The sequence below is a fragment of the Uranotaenia lowii genome, chromosome 2, assembly GCF_029784155.1.
Source record: "Uranotaenia lowii strain MFRU-FL chromosome 2, ASM2978415v1, whole genome shotgun sequence".
Lineage (NCBI taxonomy): Eukaryota > Metazoa > Arthropoda > Insecta > Diptera > Culicidae > Uranotaenia > Uranotaenia lowii.
The window spans coordinates 154,928,713-154,951,375 of record NC_073692.1 but is presented as its reverse complement, the minus strand read 5'-3'; the positions used below and the strand labels follow the sequence as shown (position 1 = coordinate 154,951,375).

The following is a 22,663-nucleotide window of genomic DNA, read 5'->3' as shown; positions in this document are numbered from 1 at the left end:
GCTATTTACATCACTGCATCTTTTCGGAATCTGTTATAATATGGCTGGAATAGACAGATTAATTTTTATAATGGACTTTATTTATGATGTTAATTGATACTTTTTTACAAATTTCGAATTTATACATTTATTCTCGGTATCGTTTGTTAAATTTTTGAATGAATTATTTTAAGGGGTTTAAAAATTAGTCATCTGTTTTGGCAAATAGTGAATGATCTATTTCACGGAACAAAAAATGTTCACAATAACTTCAACCTTAGTGTTGAGTTCAAAACACGTTTTGAATTTGACACACAACGCTTTAAAATCCATCCCTCTATTCTCTTCTTATGAAGCCAAATGTTGTCTTTGGCCGAGCGTCCGCCAGAGGCTGTGATATTCACTATCGTGAGTGCAACAACATATCTTTATATAACGTGGCATTTAATTTCCCTTCTTACTATTTACAGGCAATAAGAACTACAAAACCTATTCTTTCACACTGATCTCAGCGCGCAGAATTTCTAATATATGTATGAATGTATAATGTTCAGAAAATATACGTCCATATGTACTCGCAAAATGCGTAAGTATGTTATAAACTTATCACTTGTAGGTATATTACATACATTTATAGCTAAAAGCTTAAATCGTTTTAAACTAAAAAAATATGAATCCCCTAAGTATGGTTTGTGTTAGTAGTCGTAGAACCCTAAGTTTGTATCGACAATGAAAAAATGCGCTTACTGTCCGAGTAAATCGTTTCTCTATCATATATTCCATATGTTTAGGTTAATGTTAATCGCATAAGCGTAAGTCCTACAAACTAAATCCGAGCGGTTTACGAAAAACGTAACACGTCCGGCCAAACCGCTCGGATTGGAATTTTGTCTTTTCAATCGAAGCGTTTTTCATCATCCGTTAACAGTATAAAATATTGCTGATATTGTTATTTCAATCGTTCGTTTGTATTTGTTTTGCAAATCCTCATTATTAGGCACCATTCCGATTAGCAACGAAAAAGATCACTCGCTTTCAGCGTGAAACCGAAAAATTGATGTTGTGTGGTAATCTATGTCCAGTATAAAACGATTCAGTTCAGTCACGGTTCTTTAATTCGTTTGATTATTGTTTTGTAAGGCCTTTTCTTTAAGGAATACTGCTTTAATATTAGTTGTGCATTTTATGCGTCCCGTTATAAAATCAAAAAGAGTTGTGTTAAGTTGACCTTGAGTGAAGCAAAGTAAAACCATTACAAACTGAACAAATCAGAGATACTATACTAAACGAGTTTCATTGGAACTGAAGACGATAAGCTATACGTAACACTAGAATAAACTTTTTTGCAACTCTCACTTTTTGGAAGGTTCATATTGATACTAATGCAAATTTTCAGGCGGGTCCGAGTAGTTCCGATAACATCTCCCGACTGGAGAAAGCATTGGCAGTAATGCCTGTGCGGGATCGACTCCGGTTCAATTGTGCGCGCCGTTCAGCCCCGGCCGGTCTCGGCCCTCTTCGTCGACGCTGATCTCGATTGCCAAACGCAGAACCCGTTTGAAGGGCCTCCAGCAAGCTGTCCATAACGCCTTCCTGCGTCTGACCGGCATCGATGTCGACCAGTGCCAACTTTCGTTGTTGTCGTTCTTGCATTTCTCTCTGGGCCCGTTCTTTCGCTTCTATCGTTCGCCGTTTCTTATCCTCTTCGTCGCGGATTTTCATGTTTTCTGAGTGGGCCTGGACGAAAGCATCTTTAAATGAGCGGATGTCATTGAAGAATTCTTCCATCGTGTACTTTGCAGGATCAAAGCAGTAATACTCTGAAAGAGCCTGGAACAAGGTTTCCATTTGTGTAAGCATTCTGCCTAATACTTCCACCTGCATGCGGCATTCTACTGCAAATTGACCCATCACTTCCAGGAACCGATCGTCGTCGCTTTGTGGGATTTTGTTGTTGTTCAGATCGGATTCTAGGTTTTTGAGAGAGTTGTTCATCTGGCGCATCGTTTTCTGGACGTTGTCTAAGCTGACCCGAGAAGCTTTATCGACATGGGATAGATCTTCATAGAAAGTGAGCGCTTCGGGGAACTTTCGCTCTACTACGTCTGCTATGTAATGCAAAAGAGTCTGCTTGTTTTCATAATCTTTTGTATTGGTTAACTTAGGAAGGAAACTAATTTCAAACCCGAAAGCAGCTTCTTTCTTGGAGCCCGAGTTCATGTAGTTGCCAAGGAGCAGAATAAGTTCCAGAACCTTGGCAAACTTTTTACTCGTTTTGACCTCTTCGCATGCTGCTGTACCGGCCACAATGTCTGGCTTACAGTCTTGCACCAAATCGGGAAAGTTGATCTTGAAGCTTAAGCTCTGCAATCGGGCTCCAAGCCGTTTGATGTCCCCAATAGTCGCTGCAAAGGCTTCTGGACCTGCAAGTTGTTCTCCGCGGGCTCGAATTTCTTGCAGTCGTTTGAGTTGATCCGGTGGCGGCAAATATTGTATAAGTTGCTGCAAAACACTTGGCCCGAGTACGGTGGTATCGCAGCGAAGCAGGCAAGAACGTATGTTTTCATGCGACATATGTTTAAGAGATCCTCCCAATAAAATGGATAGGTTCTGTGCAGCCTTTCCATCCAACACTCGCAGATCGACATTTTTCTTAGACGACGGTGGACGGTCAACCGAATCTTTGTCCGCTTGTTTAACAGGTTTAGATGAGAATTTCATTGCTAGACCTGCCAAAATATCGTCGTCTGCCAATTTATCTTCTTGAACTTTAACCCAAAAGGAGTTTTCGGCCAGCTTCTGCGGTACGATGGCTTTCCAGTTGGCTCGCTTCATGGGACCGTCTGTGTCCCATTTTTTCTTGGGTTTCAAACCGTGTGGAAGAGGAGCAGGCATCATAGGAGCCATTGGGCGGAAACCAGGCATACCTGGGGGCATCGGAGGACCCATTCCTGGAATAGGAGGTGGCGGTGGACCCATCCCTGGCATTGGTGGAGGTGGTGGTCCCATTCCAGGCCTTCCCATACCAGGCATCGGTGGCGGAGGAGGGGCTCCACCAAACATTGGAGGGGGCGGCGGTGGTGGACCACCACTTCCTGGAGGCGGCGGAGGAGGAGGTGGTCCCATTCCTGGCATTTGAGGCGGTGGTGGGATACTGATTTGAGGTAGCTTACTTTTTCCTTTCGGCGAAATGACACCCGTCGCTTCGATCTCCTTCAAACGATCTTCTAGAGCAGAAACTCTAGCTTCAGCTTCTTGTTTTGCAGTTTGTAGCTCCTCCATTCGTTTTTCGAAATCTTCACTTTTTTTCGATTCCATCTCCTTGGTTTTTTCTACCATATCCTCCAAAAGTGTAGATGTGTCTATGTGAAAATCTCGACTCTCAAAATTGGGATCACATCCACTCTTGTGCAGCACAATTTGCGAAATGCATTCTTCTATAAGTTTAAAATAAGCCGGTCTATACGCATGATCATCTCTAATAAATAACAAATGCTGTAAAATTGACAAAAAGTACGGTTCACAACTCGTATCTGCAACCAAATTCTTCAGCAGTCCAAAACAATCTTGCATGTCGTCTAACTCTAATCGAACATTATCGAATCGGTTACTAAACTCCTCAAAGTCATCTTCTTTGAACGCATTGAAGATCTTGAAATGCTTTTCCAGATTTTCGTTGTTGCTTTTCTCTACTATTTCCGCAAGCTGGTCAAGTCGATCATGCAGCCCCGCTCGCATCAACTCGCAACGTAGATGCAGGCGGAAATTCACATCAGTGGGGGTATTGATGATACTGTTGATGAAGATCATCGTATTGCTGGCCAATTCGAGATTTCGGTCATTTTCTACGAACAACCCCTCGACAATCGGTCGAAACCGTTCACTTCCAGGTCGTGCCATCATCGTGGCATTGGTTATGGCCTTCAGCATCTTTTCGTAGCCGTTACGTTCCTTGACCAACCCTATGGCGGCCAGCAGCTTTACCGCCTCGCACATCGTATGTGGCTTGGCAGCATCCACACTTTGTGCTAGCAACAGCACCGCCGCATGTTGATCCGGTGTCAGGATAACGTTCAATCCCCAGGAATTGTTCATAATCGCCTTCAAACACCGCAGACATTCGTACTCGATTTTCTCGAACCGTCGAGGGTTGGATTTGCAGTGCCGCAGCAGGTTCACAATCTCGTTGATTCCGTCCTCGCCGAACTCCCGGATCCAACTGAGGGGATTGCTGGTCAGGGCAACTCGTAGGCTTTCTACGCATTGCAGCACTTTCGGGATTCGGCTGATGAAGTCCCCGTCTCGCAGATACTGGATGTAATCGATGGGTTTCTCGTAGCGAGAGTTGGCACGATGTTCGGTGTTCGTTTTGCCTGAAGAAAGATAAAAAAGAATAGTTAGATAATTGTTCATTGCTGCATAAACTTATGAATATAATTTAGTTCTTAGTTAGAAAAGGCTCAATTAATTTGATATTGTTTGAAAGGGTGCCATGCGCAATTTCGATAAGGCACCCTGTATGAAAAAGAACGACGTGAATGTTAATTAGAAGGATCCGCGTGCAAACTGTGCTAGCCAGCAATGACCATCAGGAAAAAAAATTCTTAGTTTTATATCAAAATCAGAGCTTCAAAAAAACTGTAAAACAATGTGTAAAAAATATAGTTTTAGAGCCACGAAAGCCACAACCGTGGTAAAATGTCTATAATAAATGAAAAAATAGGCACCCTGTTAGGCTGTATTAAATCCCAACGTAGGGGAGATGGGGGCATAATGGCCACCTTAAGGAAAACGCTTATTTCACCATAGAGAACAGCTGTAATATGTGAATTACATCATTGTTTCGTGTTCAGACACTCACCTAGTCTATTGCCTAATTGGATGAAACTTGAAAAAGTATATAAAAACGTTTAAAAATGCATTTTAAAAAATTTTGCCGAAAGCTGAAAACCAGTCACTGTAGAGGCATAATGAGAAACCCCCGAGGCAGTATGAGCACCATCAATGAAGGCATAATGAGCGTTTTCTGCCGGGGATTCTAGCAGCAAATTCGACTCGATGAAGTCAACTGAGTAATAGAGCTACAGCTTGACTTGAATCGTCTGACGATTTGGCCTATTGGTAAGATGTCGGAGAGGTAATCAGTAGGCTCGAGTTCGATTCCTGGTCGAGGTGATTTTTATTTTTTTTTTTCATTTATCATTCATGATCATGATTGCACTAAACGGTGAGGCGTAGATTCATCAAACAAAGCAATAACAAATAATCTAGGTCTGTTTGTAGAATTCAAAGGATTAACACATGCTCATACATTATGTTTCTGGTGTTTTATTTGACGGATGATGCTTTGATGCTATTAGCCGTATAATGTAACAATAAAAAAATCGATCATGAATGGTATGTGCAAAAAAAAAAATCCCCTCGAACAGGAATCGAACTCGAGTCTACTGATTACCTCTCCGACACCTTACCAATAGGCCAAATCGACAGACGAAACACTCCAAGCTGTAGCTCTATTATTCAGTTGACTTCATCGAGTTGAATTTGCTGCTAGATTCCCCGGCAGATAATGCTCATTATGCCTTCATTGATAGTGCTCTGTTCGCCTCTAGTGAACAAATAAGAGTAAAAAAGCGTTTTAAAATTGATTTTAGTGAAAAATAAAAAAATTTATGATGTTGAAAATTGAAAAACAATGTGTAGATGATGTTGCAGTGCGTACATTTCTGTTGAAGGAGTAGCAATCCATGATATCCTTTCAACAAATTTAGTTTTTCCATAGCAACAGTGCTTAGTAACGAACTTTGTTTATAATGAAAAACATATCACTTAGTACCAGAACTCCGCTTAATAAAGACGTACTTTTATATTAGTCTGAAAGCCTTTTGGATTCTGGTTGTTCCTGTCCCTGCCCCAATTCAGCTATCTCAACAGGTTATGGGCTCTTCAGGAAGAGAAGCAGTTTTACACGGCATACCGTTATTCTGTGGTGGAAATGGATTCCACAATTGGAGCTTCCGGGTTAAGATGCATCTGGACGCATTGGGATTGGCCCACACGTTGGCGCAGGATCCACCGGAAGTGGCAGCAGAAAGGACGAAATTTCGTGAAGCGGACAGGAAAGCGAAGTCAACGTTGATTAGTTTCCTCGGAGACGAATGCCTGGAAATAGTTCGTGACAAGGCAACAGCAAAACTGATGTGGTGTGCTCTCGAAAATTCGTTTGCCAAGAAAAGTCTTGCCTCGCAGAATCTTTTTCGGAAGCAACTTGGTCGTTTGAAGATGAACGAAGGTGAATCCATGCGGTCCCATCTAGTGAAATTTGAAGATCTTGTTCGGCAGCTACGTTTGGCAGGAACGAATATGTCAGAAGCAGATGTTGTGGTGATTCTTTTCGGCACCCTGCCGGAATCATACGACCCCTTGATCACAGCCTTGGAGAACCTGGACGACGATGAAATAAGCCTGGAACTCGTAAAGCAACGTTTGCTAAGCGAGGAGATGAAGCAGCTGGATCGTCATAGGGTTGTGCAAGATCAAGAGCAATCAGCAGCGTTTCTTGGGGCTGGTTTTCCTAAGAAAGTCACGAAAAGGTTCAACGGAAGATGCAATCGGTGCGGCAAGAAGGGACACAAGAGGGTCGATTGCCGTGTCAAACTGGATGGTGAGGCTAACGTAGCATCAGGGAGCAAATCTGTGTGCTTCATGGCAGATCAATTTTCGGAGCAAAGTAAACGCGAGAAAATGCTGTGTTTCAAGCTCGACTCTGGATCCAGTGAGCATCTAGTGAATGATAGATCGGTTTTTGCGTCGTTATCCAAATTGAGCAAACCGATTATCCTAGAGGTGGCGAAAGATGGACAGACCCTTGAAGCAACTCAAACCGGGACGATAATTGGAAGCAGTAACACCAAAGTGCTCGTCAATATGAAAGATGTGCTGTGCTGTGTGCTTCATGGCAGATCAATTTTCGGAGCAAAGTAAACGCGAGAAAATGCTGTGTTTCAAGCTCGACTCTGGATCCAGTGAGCATCTAGTGAATGATAGATCGGTTTTTGCGTCGTTATCCAAATTGAGCAAACCGATTATCCTAGAGGTGGCGAAAGATGGACAGACCCTTGAAGCAACTCAAACCGGGACGATAATTGGAAGCAGTAACACCAAAGTGCTCGTCAATATGAAAGATGTGCTGTACATTTCGGATCTCAGGGACAATCTGATGTCGGTCAAGAAGCTGGCAAAGGCTGGAATTTCCGTGCTGTTCTCTCGCACCAAAGCGACGTTGAAGAAGGATGGAATGACAGTTGCGGTCGCATATCTGAATGGTAATCTTTATGAACTGCAAATCAAGATAAATTCAGATGGTAACCAAGTCACAAGAGAGTGCGTAATGGTCACCCTACCTATCGAACCAGAGGGGGACGAAACTGATGGTTCGAAAATAGTCACCGGAGCTCAAGGTTCGTTAAATGCGGTTGACAGTGAATTGCCCGATTCGCTTACTGGTTCTGAAGAATTCCCTGAGACGGATGAATGTGCAACTGATGTTAGCAGCAACGGAGAGCCATCCGCGCTCCCGCCGCATCTAGAACACCACGAGCCCTTAAAGCAAGCATCGGTGAGGCGTAGCGGTAGGGAGCGCTCGCTCCCAGGTAAGTCCTGGTTTATTCCGTTAAATTTGGTGCAGTTTCTGCTGGTCCTCTTTCTTTTGATGTTCCAGAAAGTTTTTCCGACCTTGGTACCGAATCGTACGATGCCAGTGAAAGATGTGAGGAGCGAAACTAATTCATTTGAAAAGAATTATTCTTGGGACCTCACAATGTGCCCCGATGGTATGAAGCTCTTGAGTCCGGAATGGACGTTTCGCCTTAATGAAGATGACCCTGGTCGACCGTTGCACTACGAGGCTCGATTAGCAGCGAAAAACTATCTACAGCAACTTAGGCAAGACATCGAAGAAACCTACCCTGCCGGAGGTCGGTTAGCAGCGATCCATGTGGTTTTCGTTGATGGAGTGACTTCAAGGAATGTTGAAAGAGACGGTTTACATGGAGGTTCCCGACAGTCAAAACCCCGTCGAGTGAGGCGTTTGGTCCGGTCGTTGTATGCTGTAAATCGGTCCATCGGATATCATTTTGCGTGCGATCATGAGGCCTCAAGATTGGTGAAAATAGAAGCTATCGAGAAACAAGATCAACTTGCTGATGTCTCAACCAAGCTGCTGGAATTCCGTTTGGGACCCGAAACGGATGTCGGCCTACATGAACGAGAGGGGGTGTTGAAGGAGTAGCAATCCATGATATCCTTTCAACAATTCTAGTTTTTCCATAGCAACAGTGCTTAGTAGCGAACTTTGTTTATAATGAAAAACATATCACTTAGTACCAGAACTCCGCTTAATAAAGACGTACTTTTATATTAGTCTGAAAGCCTTTTGGATTCTGGTTGTTCCTGTCCCTGCCCCAATTCAGCTATCCCAACAATTTCAGATCAAGATGATTTAAAGGTTATAAAAGCTTATTTGGTGGTGCTCAAATTTTTCGTCACTTGAGAACCTAGCTGGTTATTATTTAATATTTCTGTAAAGATGAAAGCGATATTTCTTTTTTGGTGGAAAATTAATACTATGGGTAGTACGAAACAAGTCCTTATGAAAATTTGTTTAAGAAAATACGTACTTATGTAGAAAAAAGGAGTGCTCATTATGCCCTGGGTGCTCGTTATGCCCTCATCTCCGCTATAGATCATATGAACATATTTCTCATGAGGAACGCCATGTATGAACCTAAGTTCATACGTATAATGTCTATAAAAATTGTGTTTTATATGTAAATCTTCGACAGCCTATTTAAGGTAGAATAAATATTTAACTCTGATAAGAGCAATTCACGTGCGCTCTTAGTTTCGTACGAGTAATTTCGCATGGCTGGAAAATCAGTTGGTCATTGAGAAAAAATCAGATCCCTCGTTCCACGATTAACGGTTTGCATCTTGACATTACTTTTATCATAAAAATAGGCATTTCAAATGGTTTGACACGTATTTTATTGTGATCAGGTTAAAACGCTCAGTTACTGTAATTTTTTTTTTAATGCCCATGAAATCGGAAGATAAGAAAATTACAGTTTGAGCTATTTAAAGTTCAATCTCTCAGGCTCGAAGTCTGTCAGTCTTGCAGTATCTTTGACATTGTTCAGAAGGATTTCGCGTTTTCAAGAAACAAAAAATAAAAATGAAAGCTAAACTTCTACTTCTGTGCATCATAATTGGTTCCATTGAAGCCGGACCTATTTTTCCATTCTTATTTCCAAGTTCCTCAGGACAATCCAATCCAGTGGGAGGAGCCTTTCTCGATGTAGCCAATCAGTTCATGGACACTGTGTATAAAATGTTAGAGAGAATAGAAAAAGCTATTGCTGCAACGGGAGAGAACGTCAATAAACAGAATGCTGCGATAATGGAACTTCGAAAAAAGCTGGAAAGTTTGCAACAAAGTTTGCCTCCCATCGCTGGTCCTGAAGCAGGATCAGCAGCGCCTATAGTAGAATCAGCAGCACCTGTAGGAGGATCAGAAGCACCTGTAGAAGGATCAGCAGCACCTGAAGAAGGATCAGCAGCACCCGTAGAAGGATCAGCAGCACCCGTAGAAGGATCAGCAGCACCTGTTGCTGACTCAAATTCGACCGCTGTTGAACATCCATTTGATGTTGCAACAGATCCTACGACCAAAGAAGCTACCGCCAAAGAAGCTTCAGCCAAGGAAGCTACGACCAAAGAAGTTACTGTCCACATGATCAAAACATGATCACTAGTGTATCACAGAAGGTATCAATCGGGAAATAAGATTCATCAGTAAAATGAGTGTTTAAATGTTAATAAGTGTAATAAATTTAAATATAGGTATATATCTATGCTGCAAAACTAAAGTCCAAGCACATTTCAGGGTAGTAATTGTGGTTCCAATTATTTGAGAAAGAACATCAACAGTTGCTAGTAATGTAATGTCTACGTGCATGAAATTTGGTGACAATCTGTCAAGAGGTTTTCGAGATAGCGTCCAATATTCAAGTTCATGGACAAAATTTTGTGTGCAGGATCGAACAAATTTCAGAAAAGTCCCAGTGGGAGATCCAAAAACAGCTGGAAATCAACTATTCGATCGAATTTCACATGGTAGATCGTTTAACAATTATTAGAGCACCCAATAGTGAGCTGAAATTTAGATAAAAGTGAAGATTATTGATTCCATGAAGTGAAAGAGGTTTTTTCGAGCTTTATCCGAATATATGAATAGTTTAAAAAAAGTCAAATTTTTCTGACTGGTTCGTCTAGCTGACTTATAAATAGGCTTGACTTCATTTCTACAAGGTAGAAAAGCTGCCCACCAGAAAAAATGAACAAAATACGGTGGTCAAATCGTGCACAAAATATTTGGACTGCTTGTGGGGAGATATTTTTAAAAATTTCGTTATGGACTGCAAAACGAACTCTTTAACGGTCACCTGGCAGGTTTCCAACCAAAAACTTTTCGTTGACAAGTCTCGCCTGTACTTCCCGGAAATAAAAATGGAGAAAAAATTGAAAATTGTATGCCTAGGTAGTACTTGAAAAGGCTAACGATCTGTGGAAACTGCAAATTTCTCAGTCTTTCATAACGATTGACACGATGAATGGCTAAAAATACAAAAAAGACTGCCTCCAAATGTGACCGTTATCTCTGCAAAGCACTTCAATAGGTCTCACAAAGTTTATACTCTGTTTAAGTTGGATCTGGAATCGTGCCTTACGTAAAACGGTGATAGAGTGATTAAAAGCCAAATATGTTGTTTTGAGCCGAAAGAGGACCATTGGCTAAAATTGTTATAATTTCAACCAAATTTCAAATTTTGAGTTATTTTGAAAGCCAAGCTTCAGGAATCAGCAAACGCAATTAAAAATAGCCTTAATTTGAAAAAAAAAAAGGTAAAGTATATGCATTCTAGATGACGCACGTGTTGCCCAAAAATTAAAGTCGAAAAATTTCTTTATTGGACGCTATCCCAAAAACCATTTGACAAAACATCACAAAAATTTGCATATGGAAACATTACGCTATCGAGTAACTTCGCTGAAAAAGACGCTGGATCCGAAATCGAAACGACGATACCAAAGGCTTCAGGGTATACAATCCTGAAATTCAAGACTTCGTCATAAGTCGAAAAGTGGCTATTTTCCATTAAGGTGGATGTGAAGGATTAAAGGACAAGCGACATGAACCGGTAATTTTCCTTTAAATTGACTTTTCTGAGCCAGCTGTTGTAACCAGCATAACCTGTACTGCCTAGTAGTAGGGATCTTTGATTAAAGCGCGTACCATGCAAGGAAGCGCCTTAGTGAGCAACGAAGGAGGACCACCTGACATTCCTTAGCGCACCACCAACCAGCGCGATTAGGTCAACGGGAGCGTATTTGGCGGATAGATGGTGCTGTACGTCTTGGTAGCACCATTACCAAGAATGACAAGAGGGCATGATGGGAGGAATCCATGGATGCACCACAAAGCCTTTGACCTGGATCGGGGTCAAAGACCGCATGCAAGATCCGCTTCATTTGGATGGAAGATCTCGACGAAGCCACACAATCCTGTGAACGCCATCAACCAGCTGTGAAGAGCGTTGCCAGCGTCCGTCAACCAGTGCTGGCCGTTTAGGGCTCATTCCTTCGCGCCACCTTGGCAGCATCCGTTTACCCGTGCTGGCCATTCTAGGGCTTGAACCCATTGGTCGGATTACCGGCCTCAGTCAACCTTGCTGTACGTCATTAGGCCCGTGTCGCACCTGGCCTGGCTTTTCGACCGCCCGTACACTGACCGCGTGTGTCGACCATTTGCACTGGAATTCCCCCCAGAGGTGTTCGGAATTTGTGTAGTGCAATCAGGCAGCCATCAACAACCGACGGCCAGGACGTCAGAGATGGGCAAGCCGTGCACGCAGTATCAGCAGTGACCCGTTGACCTACCTGTGACCCACGTTCCAGGGGTCCTTCCGGCATCCGTTCCGGGGAGAAGCCCTTCCTTGGCCCACGTGCTTCGGCTGTACCAGCTCGCCACCTGTAAGACGCCACCCTAAGGTAGGACAACCCAGCTTAACCTAGGGAGAGTTCCGGTGACCATTTGTGTGTACCCCAAGATAGGGAAATAAAGGTGGGATTTCTTTAATGCGCATTTAAGGTGTTTCCTTGTTCCGAAAACTTATCGAGTGTGCCGACCCTGAGGCTTAGAGGGGGGTTCTTGCTCGCCTGAGCAGTCTGGGGAACCGTTGGTTACACTGTGACAGTCATTGAGGCAACTGCGCTCAAGTTTCGGAAGAAACCTCAAGCTCGTCGGCAGAAAAGGATTTTTTTTACAACACCCGGTGGCAGATCGCGCGCTAACACCGCAATCTGGTAGACCTGCTGAAAAAGAGCATGAGTTTAGGCGCAGCGGTCGGGAGCGCAGGTACCCAGGCAAGTATAACGATCACATTTCTTATTCGACTTATACACGGCTAAAATGTCTCCCCATCAACGCAAACGACTGCATGTGTGGACGATCCTACGAGCTATGAAAAGGTACTCGGTCGGCCGTGAGCTGTGGATTGCGGCGATGTGTGAGGAAATTGCAGCTGATGGCTTTGGCGAAACTGTTCAGGAAGCGTTGTGGTGGATGATTTGTGAAGCAACGAAGCTGAAGGTTTTTGAGATTTGTCCAATCGAAGCAATCGATGGGACAGATAACAATTAATAAACAAGTATTATATGTAACCATAGAAACTGTTTAGTATATAAGGTAGCGAAATTAGTTAAATAAAGTGTTCCAGTTTTTACCACCAAGTAGTCAAGGTCTCTCCTTTCCCCTGCCCAAGAGCTGCATCAACAGGTTATGGACCCAGCACTAGTGGAAAGGAGGAGAAGAAGCGGAATCAATAGTGGACAATCATCCAGCTAGGAAGCCGATGGAAGGACAACGAGCCGAAGCTAGAGAAAGTCAACGAGCTGGGAACCGTGGAAGGTTGTAGGACCAGGATGTTCGTCGGACCGGGAAGCCAGGTGGAGGTCGACAAGCCAGGAAAACGGTGGTCGTCGGACAAGTTCCAAGGAAGGTCGTTGGGCCGAATCCATTGCGAGCTGACCGGAATCCATAGGAAGGTCGGCGAGCCGGGAGCCAGAGGAAGGTTGTCGTGCCATTGGTGAGGCCTCGGGCCAATAGAAGAGCGTCGAGCCGGAACCAAACAAGGTCATCGGACCGGAGCCATGGAAGGTCGTAGGGCTGGGACCACGAATGCGGTCGTCGAGCCAAAGCCACTGGTAGGTCGTCGAACCAGAAGCCATGGAAGGTTGGCGGCCGGTATCATGGAACGTCGTCAAGTCAGGAACCAGGTGGTGGTGGTGGGTCCAGGAGCCATTGGAGGACTTACGAGCGGGGTAACACGGAAGGTCGCCAAGCCGGTGCCATGGAAGGTCGTCGGACTGGAAAGCCTAGTGAAGGTCATCGAGCTGGACCACTAGAGGAGTCAGGCCCAGAAAAGGAGTCGAGGCGAAGGAAAAAGCTTCCAGCCACAGAAAGAGCGCTGAGACCAGAGCCATGGAAGGTCGTCGGGCCAGAGCCATTGGGAGGTCGTCGTGCTAGATCCCGGTGGAGGTCGTCGAACTGGTTCCATGGAAGGTCATCGAGTTGCAACAGGGGCGAGAGCGTGTTCAGGTGCGTGCGTTGAAGAGAAGAAGCCCCATCTTCAGGAGAAGCCGCCGGAGGCAGTTAAAAGACTCCGAATGTGTATGTTGAGGAGGAGTGCTGAGATTTGTCCAATCGATAACAACATACACATAATTAATAAACAAGTATTATATGCAACCACTGTTTAGTAATAAGGTAGCGAAATCTCCAGCCTGTGAGCTCAGGCAAGTATGGCCCTCCTGACCGTTTTCCTCCGCCTGATGGTTCCTCTTCTTCCAGCGTTCGAGGCTCTAGCTCTGCGATGGAATCTTATGATTCACTCACCATGTACTACCAGAATGTCGGGGGTAAAAACTCCTGTCTAGCAGATTATCTGCTTGCCAGCTCTTGTTCCTGCTACGACATCGTCGCTTTCACGGAAACATGGCCGAACGACCGTACCATCTCGAGTCAGATATTTGGACAAGATTACGTTGATTTTTCGTTGTGAACGCAGTCCCCGTAATAGGAAGAAGAACACTGAAGGTGGAGTTTTAATTGCTGTTAAATCCAATTTCCATGCACTGCTCATTGACGATGACTCCTGGCACGACTTGGAACTTGTGTGGACCCGCACCGATCTTGGCAACCGAAAGCTCTACGTAAACGTGCTGTACCTGTTCCTGATATCAAGCGAGATGTCACCCTGGCGGAGTCTTTCTCTCGCTTCATATCCAAAGTGAGTTCTCTCTGCGCCCCCGAAGACGATATTATCGTCATTGGTGACTTCAATATCCCCGGTTTGAAACTCTACATTCTCGGCGCCTTCAAACATCATACTAGACACCCTGAATACGGCAACCTAGCGTCAAATTAACAGAGTTACTATGAAAACGGCCGTATGTTGGATCTCTGCTTTGCTAGCGATGGGTCTCGCGTTCCGGCTATTGGTTCGGCTCCTGCTCCGTTCGTTAAGGCAGTTCAGCATCATCCAGTTTTACTGGTCTCGCTCGAGGTCACTGGATTGCATGCTTCTGTCGAAAAATCAGCATCTTTCTATCTCGACTTCAAGAAAGCGGATTTCGACGCTATTTCCCATAACCTGGTGTTGAAGTTCTTTAGCTTCACTCCCGGCTAGCAATGGGGGAGGAAACACAAATCACTAAAACATACATAAAAAAACGCCACAAAACAAAACCAAAACAAATTTGTTGCTTATCATCTATTTCAATCTAATTCCGCTTGTTTTCCAGACCGCATAATATCTCGTCCCTTTTCTTCTTCAACTCCCGCTCCTCGTCATTCTCTTCTTCTTCTTCCATTCCGCCTCTGCTCTTCTTCTTCCATTCCGCTTCTACTCTTCTTCTTCTTCCATTCTGCTCTTATTCTTCTTGCTTCTTAACTGCCTGTTTCTTCTTTTTCTTCTTACTTTACTGCAGCATCTTCTTTTCTAATTCACTTTTCTTCTGACTAGCGCTAGTACTTACTTGTTCTTATTTTTGTTCTTCACCTTCTTCCTTACATGCAGCGACCCTTATGTCATCAGATGACCAGGAGTTGAGCACCACCGGCAGCAGCTTCAGCTTCCGGGAGAAGACGGCACTAGTCCTCGGACGACACAATTTTCAGCTCCGGAAAAAGACCCTTAAATAAACATTCATCACCAACTTTGCCTTCTTTTAATCATCTGTCGTACTCACCCTATTTGGGGCCTGGGAGTGGTTGAGGCTTTGCTCTTCAGGCTGGTATGCTCACGCTCGTATGCCTATGGTAAACAAAGTTTTAGCCTGTGCACTACTATGCTGGAACTTCAATCTTACCAGTTTCTATTTGCTCGTCCGAAAGGTGTGGCTTCACCCAATAACAGTCATCTAATTATGTCGGCTCTCTGGAAAAGTGGCTCGTATGTGGTATGTTGTTTACAGGCTAATTAACTAGTATTTACCACAATCCGACCCTTTCGTACGATCCTTTTGGCCCTGTGGATTCCTTTGATCGCTGGTTCCTCTGCTGGTTCATCCAACTTTAACTCCCGAAGAATCTTTGCAGTGCTATTGGGATTAGAATGGCAAAGTTGGATCGTGTCCGTTGATCAACAGCAACAACAACTAACCTTCCAAGGGAACGGCTTCCTGTGCCACAAGGTTTGGCCTCGCTCTGGAAAACTGCACCGTTTATATCTTCCGGGGAACAGCCGAACTCACGGGAAATAGCAGCACACTCGCGCAAAATCGACGGAAAAATGCGATGGCGACCAGGATGATGACTAATTGTTAATTTCGTCTTGTTATTATTTTCAGCTGCTGGACGATGATGACAGGTACACGCAACGAATATTTTAGCCATCAATTGTAAAGTTTACTCAAATGATGAAGATGACAGGTACACGCAGATAATAATTTAACAACAAATACGTTAAACAAACTCAAATGCTACACTGGTCACCATCGACTGGGAATCTGAACTCGATCTATTGAATCCCAATGCTGCGGCCGAAACCTTTTTTTTTTTTTAAACAATTCTTTATTTGAAACGGCTCATACCTTTAGGCTTTAAAGAGCCAAAATCGATTTTGTTGTTTACAATTGTTTTCTTAACTTAACACTTTGTGAGAGGAGAAAGGAAGATAGAAAGGGAAATATGAAAATAAAAAGGAAATTATAGACGAAGGTCGATAGCTTTTAGAAAAAGGTAGATTTCGAACATGTAGTCCAAATCTAGCATAGCTAGTACATCTCTCACTGGAACATTAGATGGTTTTCCTCGGGCCCTAAGGGAGTCTATTAAATTCGTTCTGGCGACAAGATGGACCTCACACGACCAAACAATATGCTCGATGTCATGGTAACCTTGGCCGCAACTACACAAATTGCTGCCAGCAATGTCAAAACGATAGAGTACCGCGTCTAAGGAATAATGATTGGACATGAGACGGGAAAATATACGAATAAAATCCCGACTCAGGTCCAACCTATTAAACCAGGGTTTAAGGCTTACCTTTGGGATAATCGAGTGGAGCCACCGACCATCCTCATCCTCGTCCCATTTGCGCTGCCAGTTGACAAGAGAGTTCCCTCGTACCAAGAAGTAGAATTCGTTGAAGACGATTTCACGTGGATACGTGTCGCCTTCCGTCGCCCCCACCTTTGCCAGAGAGTCTGCCTTCTCATTGCCCACTATCGAGCAATGAGAGGGAACCCAAACAAAGGTAATGGGAAAGCGACGTCTTGTTAAAGCACTCAAAGTATCCCGTATCTTCTCTAGGAAGAACGGCGAGTGCTTTCCCGGTCGTATTGATCGTATTGCGTCAACTGAGCTTAGACTATCCGTTACAATGTAGTAGTGCCCAACAGGCCGTGAGGCGATGCTGTCCAAGGCCCAGTGAATAGCAGCTAACTCTGCTATATACACAGAGCATGGAGACTGGAGGTTATAAGAGGCGCTAGTTGTTTCGTTGAACACTCCGAATCCCGTTGATTCCTCAATTAGAGACCCATCGGTAAAGTACATTTTGTCAGCATCGACGTGTCTATATTTAGCTTCGAAAATTCTTGGAATCAGAAGTGGGCGATGCGAGTCCGGGATTCCACGAATTTCCTGCTGCATAGACAAATCAAACTGGACAGAAGAATTATCGTAGTGTGGGCTGAAAACACGAGTTGGAGAGTACGAAGAAGGGTTTACCTGCATTGACATGAGGACATAGTATACAGACATAAATCTTGTTCGAAAATTTTGCTCAAGTAACCTTTCAAAATTAACGATCACCAATGGGTTCATGACCTCACACCTGATGAGGAACCGAAGTGATAGTAGATTGTATCGATCTTTCAAAGGGAGTATTCCTGCCAAAACTTCAAGACTCATGTTGTGCGTTGAGGGCATAGAGCCCATTGCGATGCGGAGACAACGGTATTGGATACGCTCGAGTTTGATGAGGTGAGATTTGGCAGCTGACTGGAAACAGAAGCTACCATATTCCATCACTGAAAGAATGGTTGTTCGATACAATTTTAAAAGATCTTCTGGGTGGGCTCCCCACTAGGTGCCTGTGATTGATCGGAGAAAATTTATTCTTTGTTGGCATTTTCCTTTCAGATACTCAATGTGGGCTCTCCAGGTACACTTGGAGTCAAACCAAACCCCAAGATACTTAAAACACCTCGATTGAGTGATCGTTCTGCCTAGGAGTTGAAGCTTCGGTTGAGCAGGTCTATGTTTCTTAGAGAAAACAACCATCTCCGTTTTCTGAGGGGAAAACTCAATCCCAAGCCCCAACGCCCAGGAAGACAATCTGTCTAAAGTATCTTGTAAAGGTCTGTGCAGATGAGACTCGGAAGATCCTGTGACAGACACCACGCCGTCATCTGCAAGTTGTCTTAGAGTGCAGCCTTCAGAGAGACAACTATCGATGTCACTTACGTAAAAGTTGTACAAAAGTGGACTTAAACATGAACCCTGTGGGAGGCCCATGTAGGAGGTTCTTCTAATTGCAATATCTCCGTGAGCAAAGTTCAGATGTTTCTCACAAAGCAAGCTGTATAAGATGTTGTTCAATAGTGGAGGCAGACCCCGGGAGTGCAACTTGTCTGACAACACCTCTATTGAGACTGCATCAAAAGCTCCCTTTATGTCTAGAAACACTGAAGCCATTTGCTCACGTTTTGCGTACGCCATTTGTATCTGTGAAGACAGCAAAGCAAGACAATCGTTTGTTCCTTTGCCCCTTCGAAACCCAAATTGAGTATCTGAAAGGAGACCATTTGTTTCTACCCATTTATCCAAACGAAACAAAATCATTTTCTCCATCAATTTACGTATACAAGACAACATCGCTATTGGACGGTACGAATTCGCATCGGACGCTGGTTTTCCGGGCTTTTGGATAGCGATAACTCTCACTTGTCTCCACTCTTGGGGAACAATGTTATGCTCCAAGAATTGATTAAATAAATTTAACAAGCGAAATTTGGCGGCGTCCGGAAGGTTTTTCAACAAGTTAAATCTAATTTTATCAATACCCGGAGCTGAATTGTTGCAAGAGAGGAGGGCAAGTGAGAATTCGACCATCGAAAAACTGGAATCCAGACCACACCTTTCAGGAAGCACATCCCGGATTATTTTTGTACAGGCGTAGAATCTGGACAGACTTTCCGTGCGAAGTTAAATATCCATCTATGTGAATATTCCTCACTTTCATTCGTAGATGATCTATTACGCATGCTTCGTGCCACTCTCCACAAGGTACTCAAGGATGTTTCTCTTGATAAGCCACCCACAAAATTCCTCCAATACGCCTTTTTCTTCCCCTTGACCAATTTTTTAAACTGATTTTCAAGGGAAACATATACTTCAAAAAGGGCGAGAGTTCCATATTTCCGAAAATCTTTGAATGCTTTTGATTTGTCCTTATAAAGCTTGGAACACTGCTGGTCCCACCATGGGTTTGGAGGCCTTCGGGGAACTGATGAATCTGGGATGGGTTTTGTTTGAGCGCAAAGTGCACTTTCATGTACTAAACGTGAAAGAAAGTGGTACTCCTCTGCAGGAGGTAAAACATTCGTAGAACCGATTGCTGATGTTATTTCGTCCGAGTATTTTTTCCAGTCGATGTGTCTTGTAAGGTCATATGTCATATTTATTGTGTTTGAAGAGCTAACCCCATTGGTGATTGTAATTTTGATTGGCAAGTGATCACTACCATTGAGATCAGGGATTACCTTCCACTGGCAATCCAATGATAGTGAGTTTGAGCAGAGTGAGAGGTCAATTGCACTTTGTCTTGCAGGAGGTTTAGGTACTCGTGTTTTTTCACCCGTGTTCAAAATTGTTAAATTGAAACTGTCGCAAATGTCATAGATAAGAGTAGAACGACTATCGTCAATTTGTTCTCCCCAGACAGTTCCATGCGAATTAAAGTCACCCAGGATCAACCTTGGCTCAGGGAGCACTGAGCACAGGTCCTCTAGGTGACGTCGATCCACTGCAACTCTATGAGGCCAGTACAAACTGACAACGCATAAGTCCTTACCTCTTATAGTTGTATGACATGCAACAGCTTCAATTCCTCCTGATAAAGGGAGGTGGATTCTATAGAAGGAGTGGTGCTTATTGATCCCCAAAAGCACCCCTCCATAAGAATCGTCGCGGTCTAGACGTATGACATTAAAATCGTGGAATGAGATGTTAGATTGTGAAGAAAGCCAAGTTTCGGACAACGCAAAAATATCGCAACTAGTTTCATGAAGTAAAAATTTGAACGGGTCCAGTTTAGGGACGAGACTACGACAATTCCACTGTAAAACAGTGATATCTCCGACCTCTCGGCGTAAATTAGCCATCGAGAGAGATAAACACTGAAAGAAGGGGCCAAGTTTGCATCAATTGCTTCAAAAATGTCTTAACCATAGGAAGCATTGCACTAACAATGCTTCTTATGGATTCAGAAACGTTAAAAAACGTGAAAATTCCATTAAGTATGTCAGAAAACTTGAAAAGTCCCGGTTGATGAGTTGATTCTGACAAATCCGCATTAGTAACGGGAGCTTTTGAAGTCCCAGCTGCTGTTGAATTATTCTGTGGAGAAAAGGTCGCGCGGAATCCAGGAGGAATTTGTTTTTTCTTGTCTGTAGCAATCACTTTTTTGGTGATGTTTATTGGAGGGCTGATTGTCGGGATTTTAATCGGAATCTTAGGGGTCTTAGTAGTTGGTTTTGAACGTTTTCGCGAGTTCGCTACAAAAATAAACGGGTTCTCCTCATCTGTTGTGTCCTCGTTGTCAACTGGCAGCACTGTGAAAATGTTACTGGACTGCGGTTGGATCGGAGGCGTCGCGCCCTTTAGTATGGCGGCATAGGAACGTTTTGACCGTTCCTTCAAAGAGCGCCTTTGACTATCCCAGCGGCTCTTAAACGCCTCGCACAAGGAGATGTCATGAGGTGAGCCCCCGCAATAGATACATTTCTGTTCTATTGCTGAGCATGCTCCATCCCCATGAACCTCCCCGCATTTGGGGCAACGCTTCTTGCTACAACAAAGGGAAGCTGTATGCCCCAATTTAATGCAATTTTTGCATTCCATCGGGCGAGGCACGAAGAGCCGCACAGGAAGCCTCAAAACTCCGTCAATCAAGACGTAGTGAGGGAGGGCGGTACCCGCAAAGATCACTCGAAATGAAGCTGAAGGCGAGTACTTTTTAACTCCTTCTACGACGGTGGTAGTATTGAGTTGGCGGCAATCCAAGATTTCGACCGAAGTCGAATCAAGGCTCTTAAATTTACCAACGCCGTGGGATTTAACGTACCCAGCCTCCAGACTCATTTCTGAGATCACGCCCTCTATCTCTACGTTTCGAGACGGAATGTAGACGTGGTACTCTAAATTAATGAATTTGCTGGCAACAATTTCATTAGCGGATTTATGATTGTCCACGACAACGCGCAACTTGTTTGGTCGCACCTTAGTAACGCAGGTTACGGAGGGCCACCTCGCCAGATCTTTAGTGATCTGCACTACGTTTAGCTTTGGGCCGGATGAAATCCATCCATGGCCCAGAAAAAGACGAACCATCTGTGTAGGTTCGGAGTCGAGGAGCTACACTATCATCTGTGGGTGATGAAGAATTATTGGACGTACGAGAATGATTAGCACTTGAGGGACCAGCATCGTCTGAATCCTCCAAATGCTCTTCATTCTCGTACATGGCTTCCTTTTCGTCCACCGATGAGGAGTTTAACCCCCCGCCTTCGTTCATATTTTTGCACGGGAACACGAATGTCGCCCGTGTTTAAAATATGACCGAAGCAACCAAAATTCAAAATATGTACAGGGAAATAAATAGACGAGAGAATAGTGAAAAAATGAAAAAAGAGACTTACAAAGGTTCTTGCACTTTTCAATTGCATGTATCTTCTTTTGTTCAGCAACCACGTGGTCCTCTTTGGAAGAAGATGGCGACCAAGTTGAGTCTTTGCTGCTGATGACACTCTTGAACGCAAACGACCGATCCACCGAGACGTCCTGTATCCTGCTACCCACGGCAAACAGCACCGGAACCAACGGTAACAGCTCCCACGTTATCCACACTCGGGTTTGTCGGGGGAACAATTAACACTTCCCCGATGGCGACAACACTCGCACCGATGATGATGGCCAGATAAAACTCACACCAATTTCAATTTCGTGTCTCTGGAATTCGGCAAACGATTTGGTCGGTAGAAAAACAAACCACCACGTTCGGACTAACTGCACTGTCCGATTTCACAAAAGCAGCGAGTTATAATAAAACACACTCCGATCGAAACGTTGGGAGAACACAACCGTTCAGCTTGAGCGATTGAGTTGGAATGTTGGCCGAAACCTTTTCGCATACCTTAAATTACGTTATCGACCGCCAAGTGCCAAAGCGAACGACTTCCGGGAATTTGCGGACTCCCTGGTTTACGAAAGAACTGCGTCGACCGAAGACGGAGATGTGCTCTAAGAAATTACCATAAGCTCAAATCTTCCCAAACTAAGTTTGTGTATCGAAGACTGAACTCCGCTTGTAAAAAAGCCAGTAAGCGTTGTTACCAAAATTATCTTTTTCGAGTACAACGTAACCTCAAGTCCAACCCAAAATCGTTCTGGAAGCATGTCAAATGTCAGCGGAATGAACCTGGTATTCCAACTTCGAACTCTGATTGCGGAATCTGTGCTCCCTTTGCTCAAAAATTCTCGAGTACCTTTGCTACTGCTTCAACATCCCCAGAACATGTGGAGAGTGCTGTTAGGAATGTTTCGCCACTCGGCTTCTGCATGAGCACGGTTGTAGTAGAGGATGCGGTCATATCTAAAGAAGCGGCAAAGCTCAAAAATTCCCTCTCCACTGGCCCAGACGGTATACTACCTACCTTTTTAAAACGATTAGTGCCTGTTTTACTGACACCTGTTAGACTTATCTTTCAAGCTTCTCTTGACAGAGCCACATACCCTTCACTGTGGAAGGAAGCTTACATGTTTCCAGTCCATAAAAAG

At 44.0% G+C, this 22,663-nt stretch overlaps 2 protein-coding genes and 1 long non-coding RNA gene across 5 annotated transcripts in view; all 3 read right to left on the bottom strand.

Annotated features, from left to right (window-relative positions):
* Nucleotides 1-406: 406 nt before the first annotated feature.
* The window catches only part of LOC129744195 (protein diaphanous-like), a 37,913-nt gene continuing 15,656 nt past the window's right edge, over nt 407-22,663 (bottom strand). For both annotated transcript variants that reach the window (XM_055736604.1, XM_055736605.1), the window contains exon 3: nt 407-4,352. In XM_055736604.1, the coding sequence (XP_055592579.1) occupies nt 1,372-4,352 (2,981 nt within the window). In that variant the 3' untranslated portion in view covers nt 407-1,371. The remainder of the gene's footprint in view (nt 4,353-22,663) is intronic.
* LOC129744197 (uncharacterized) lies at nt 15,366-15,999 on the bottom strand. Its single transcript, XR_008736849.1, has 3 exons — nt 15,762-15,999; nt 15,469-15,699; nt 15,366-15,413 (listed from the first exon to the last, which is right to left on the bottom strand). It is a non-coding gene; the product is annotated as an uncharacterized LOC129744197 (long non-coding RNA).
* LOC129744196 (uncharacterized) lies at nt 16,404-17,238 on the bottom strand. 2 transcript variants are annotated; one of them, XM_055736607.1, is made up of 2 exons: nt 16,646-17,236; nt 16,404-16,508 (listed from the first exon to the last, which is right to left on the bottom strand). In XM_055736607.1, exons 1-2 carry the CDS (start codon nt 17,156-17,158, stop codon nt 16,488-16,490), a joined length of 534 nt encoding a protein of 177 aa, XP_055592582.1. In that variant the 5' UTR covers nt 17,159-17,236; the 3' UTR covers nt 16,404-16,487. The 2 variants fall into 2 exon arrangements, with proteins under 2 accessions (XP_055592582.1, XP_055592581.1); XM_055736606.1 differs by having other exon boundaries at nt 16,411-16,554; nt 16,646-17,238.

What these genes read in the sequence shown, in the direction of transcription:
- LOC129744196 (XM_055736606.1), bottom strand. Translation starts at nt 17,158, where the DNA reads ATGTACTTTACCGATGGGTCTCTAATTGAGGAATCAACGGGATTCGGA. An exon ending in TCCACTCGATTATCCCAAAG is followed by an intron (nt 16,555 to 16,645) that starts GTAAGCCTTAAA and finishes ATTATTCCTTAG; the next exon opens with ACGCGGTACTCTATCGTTTT.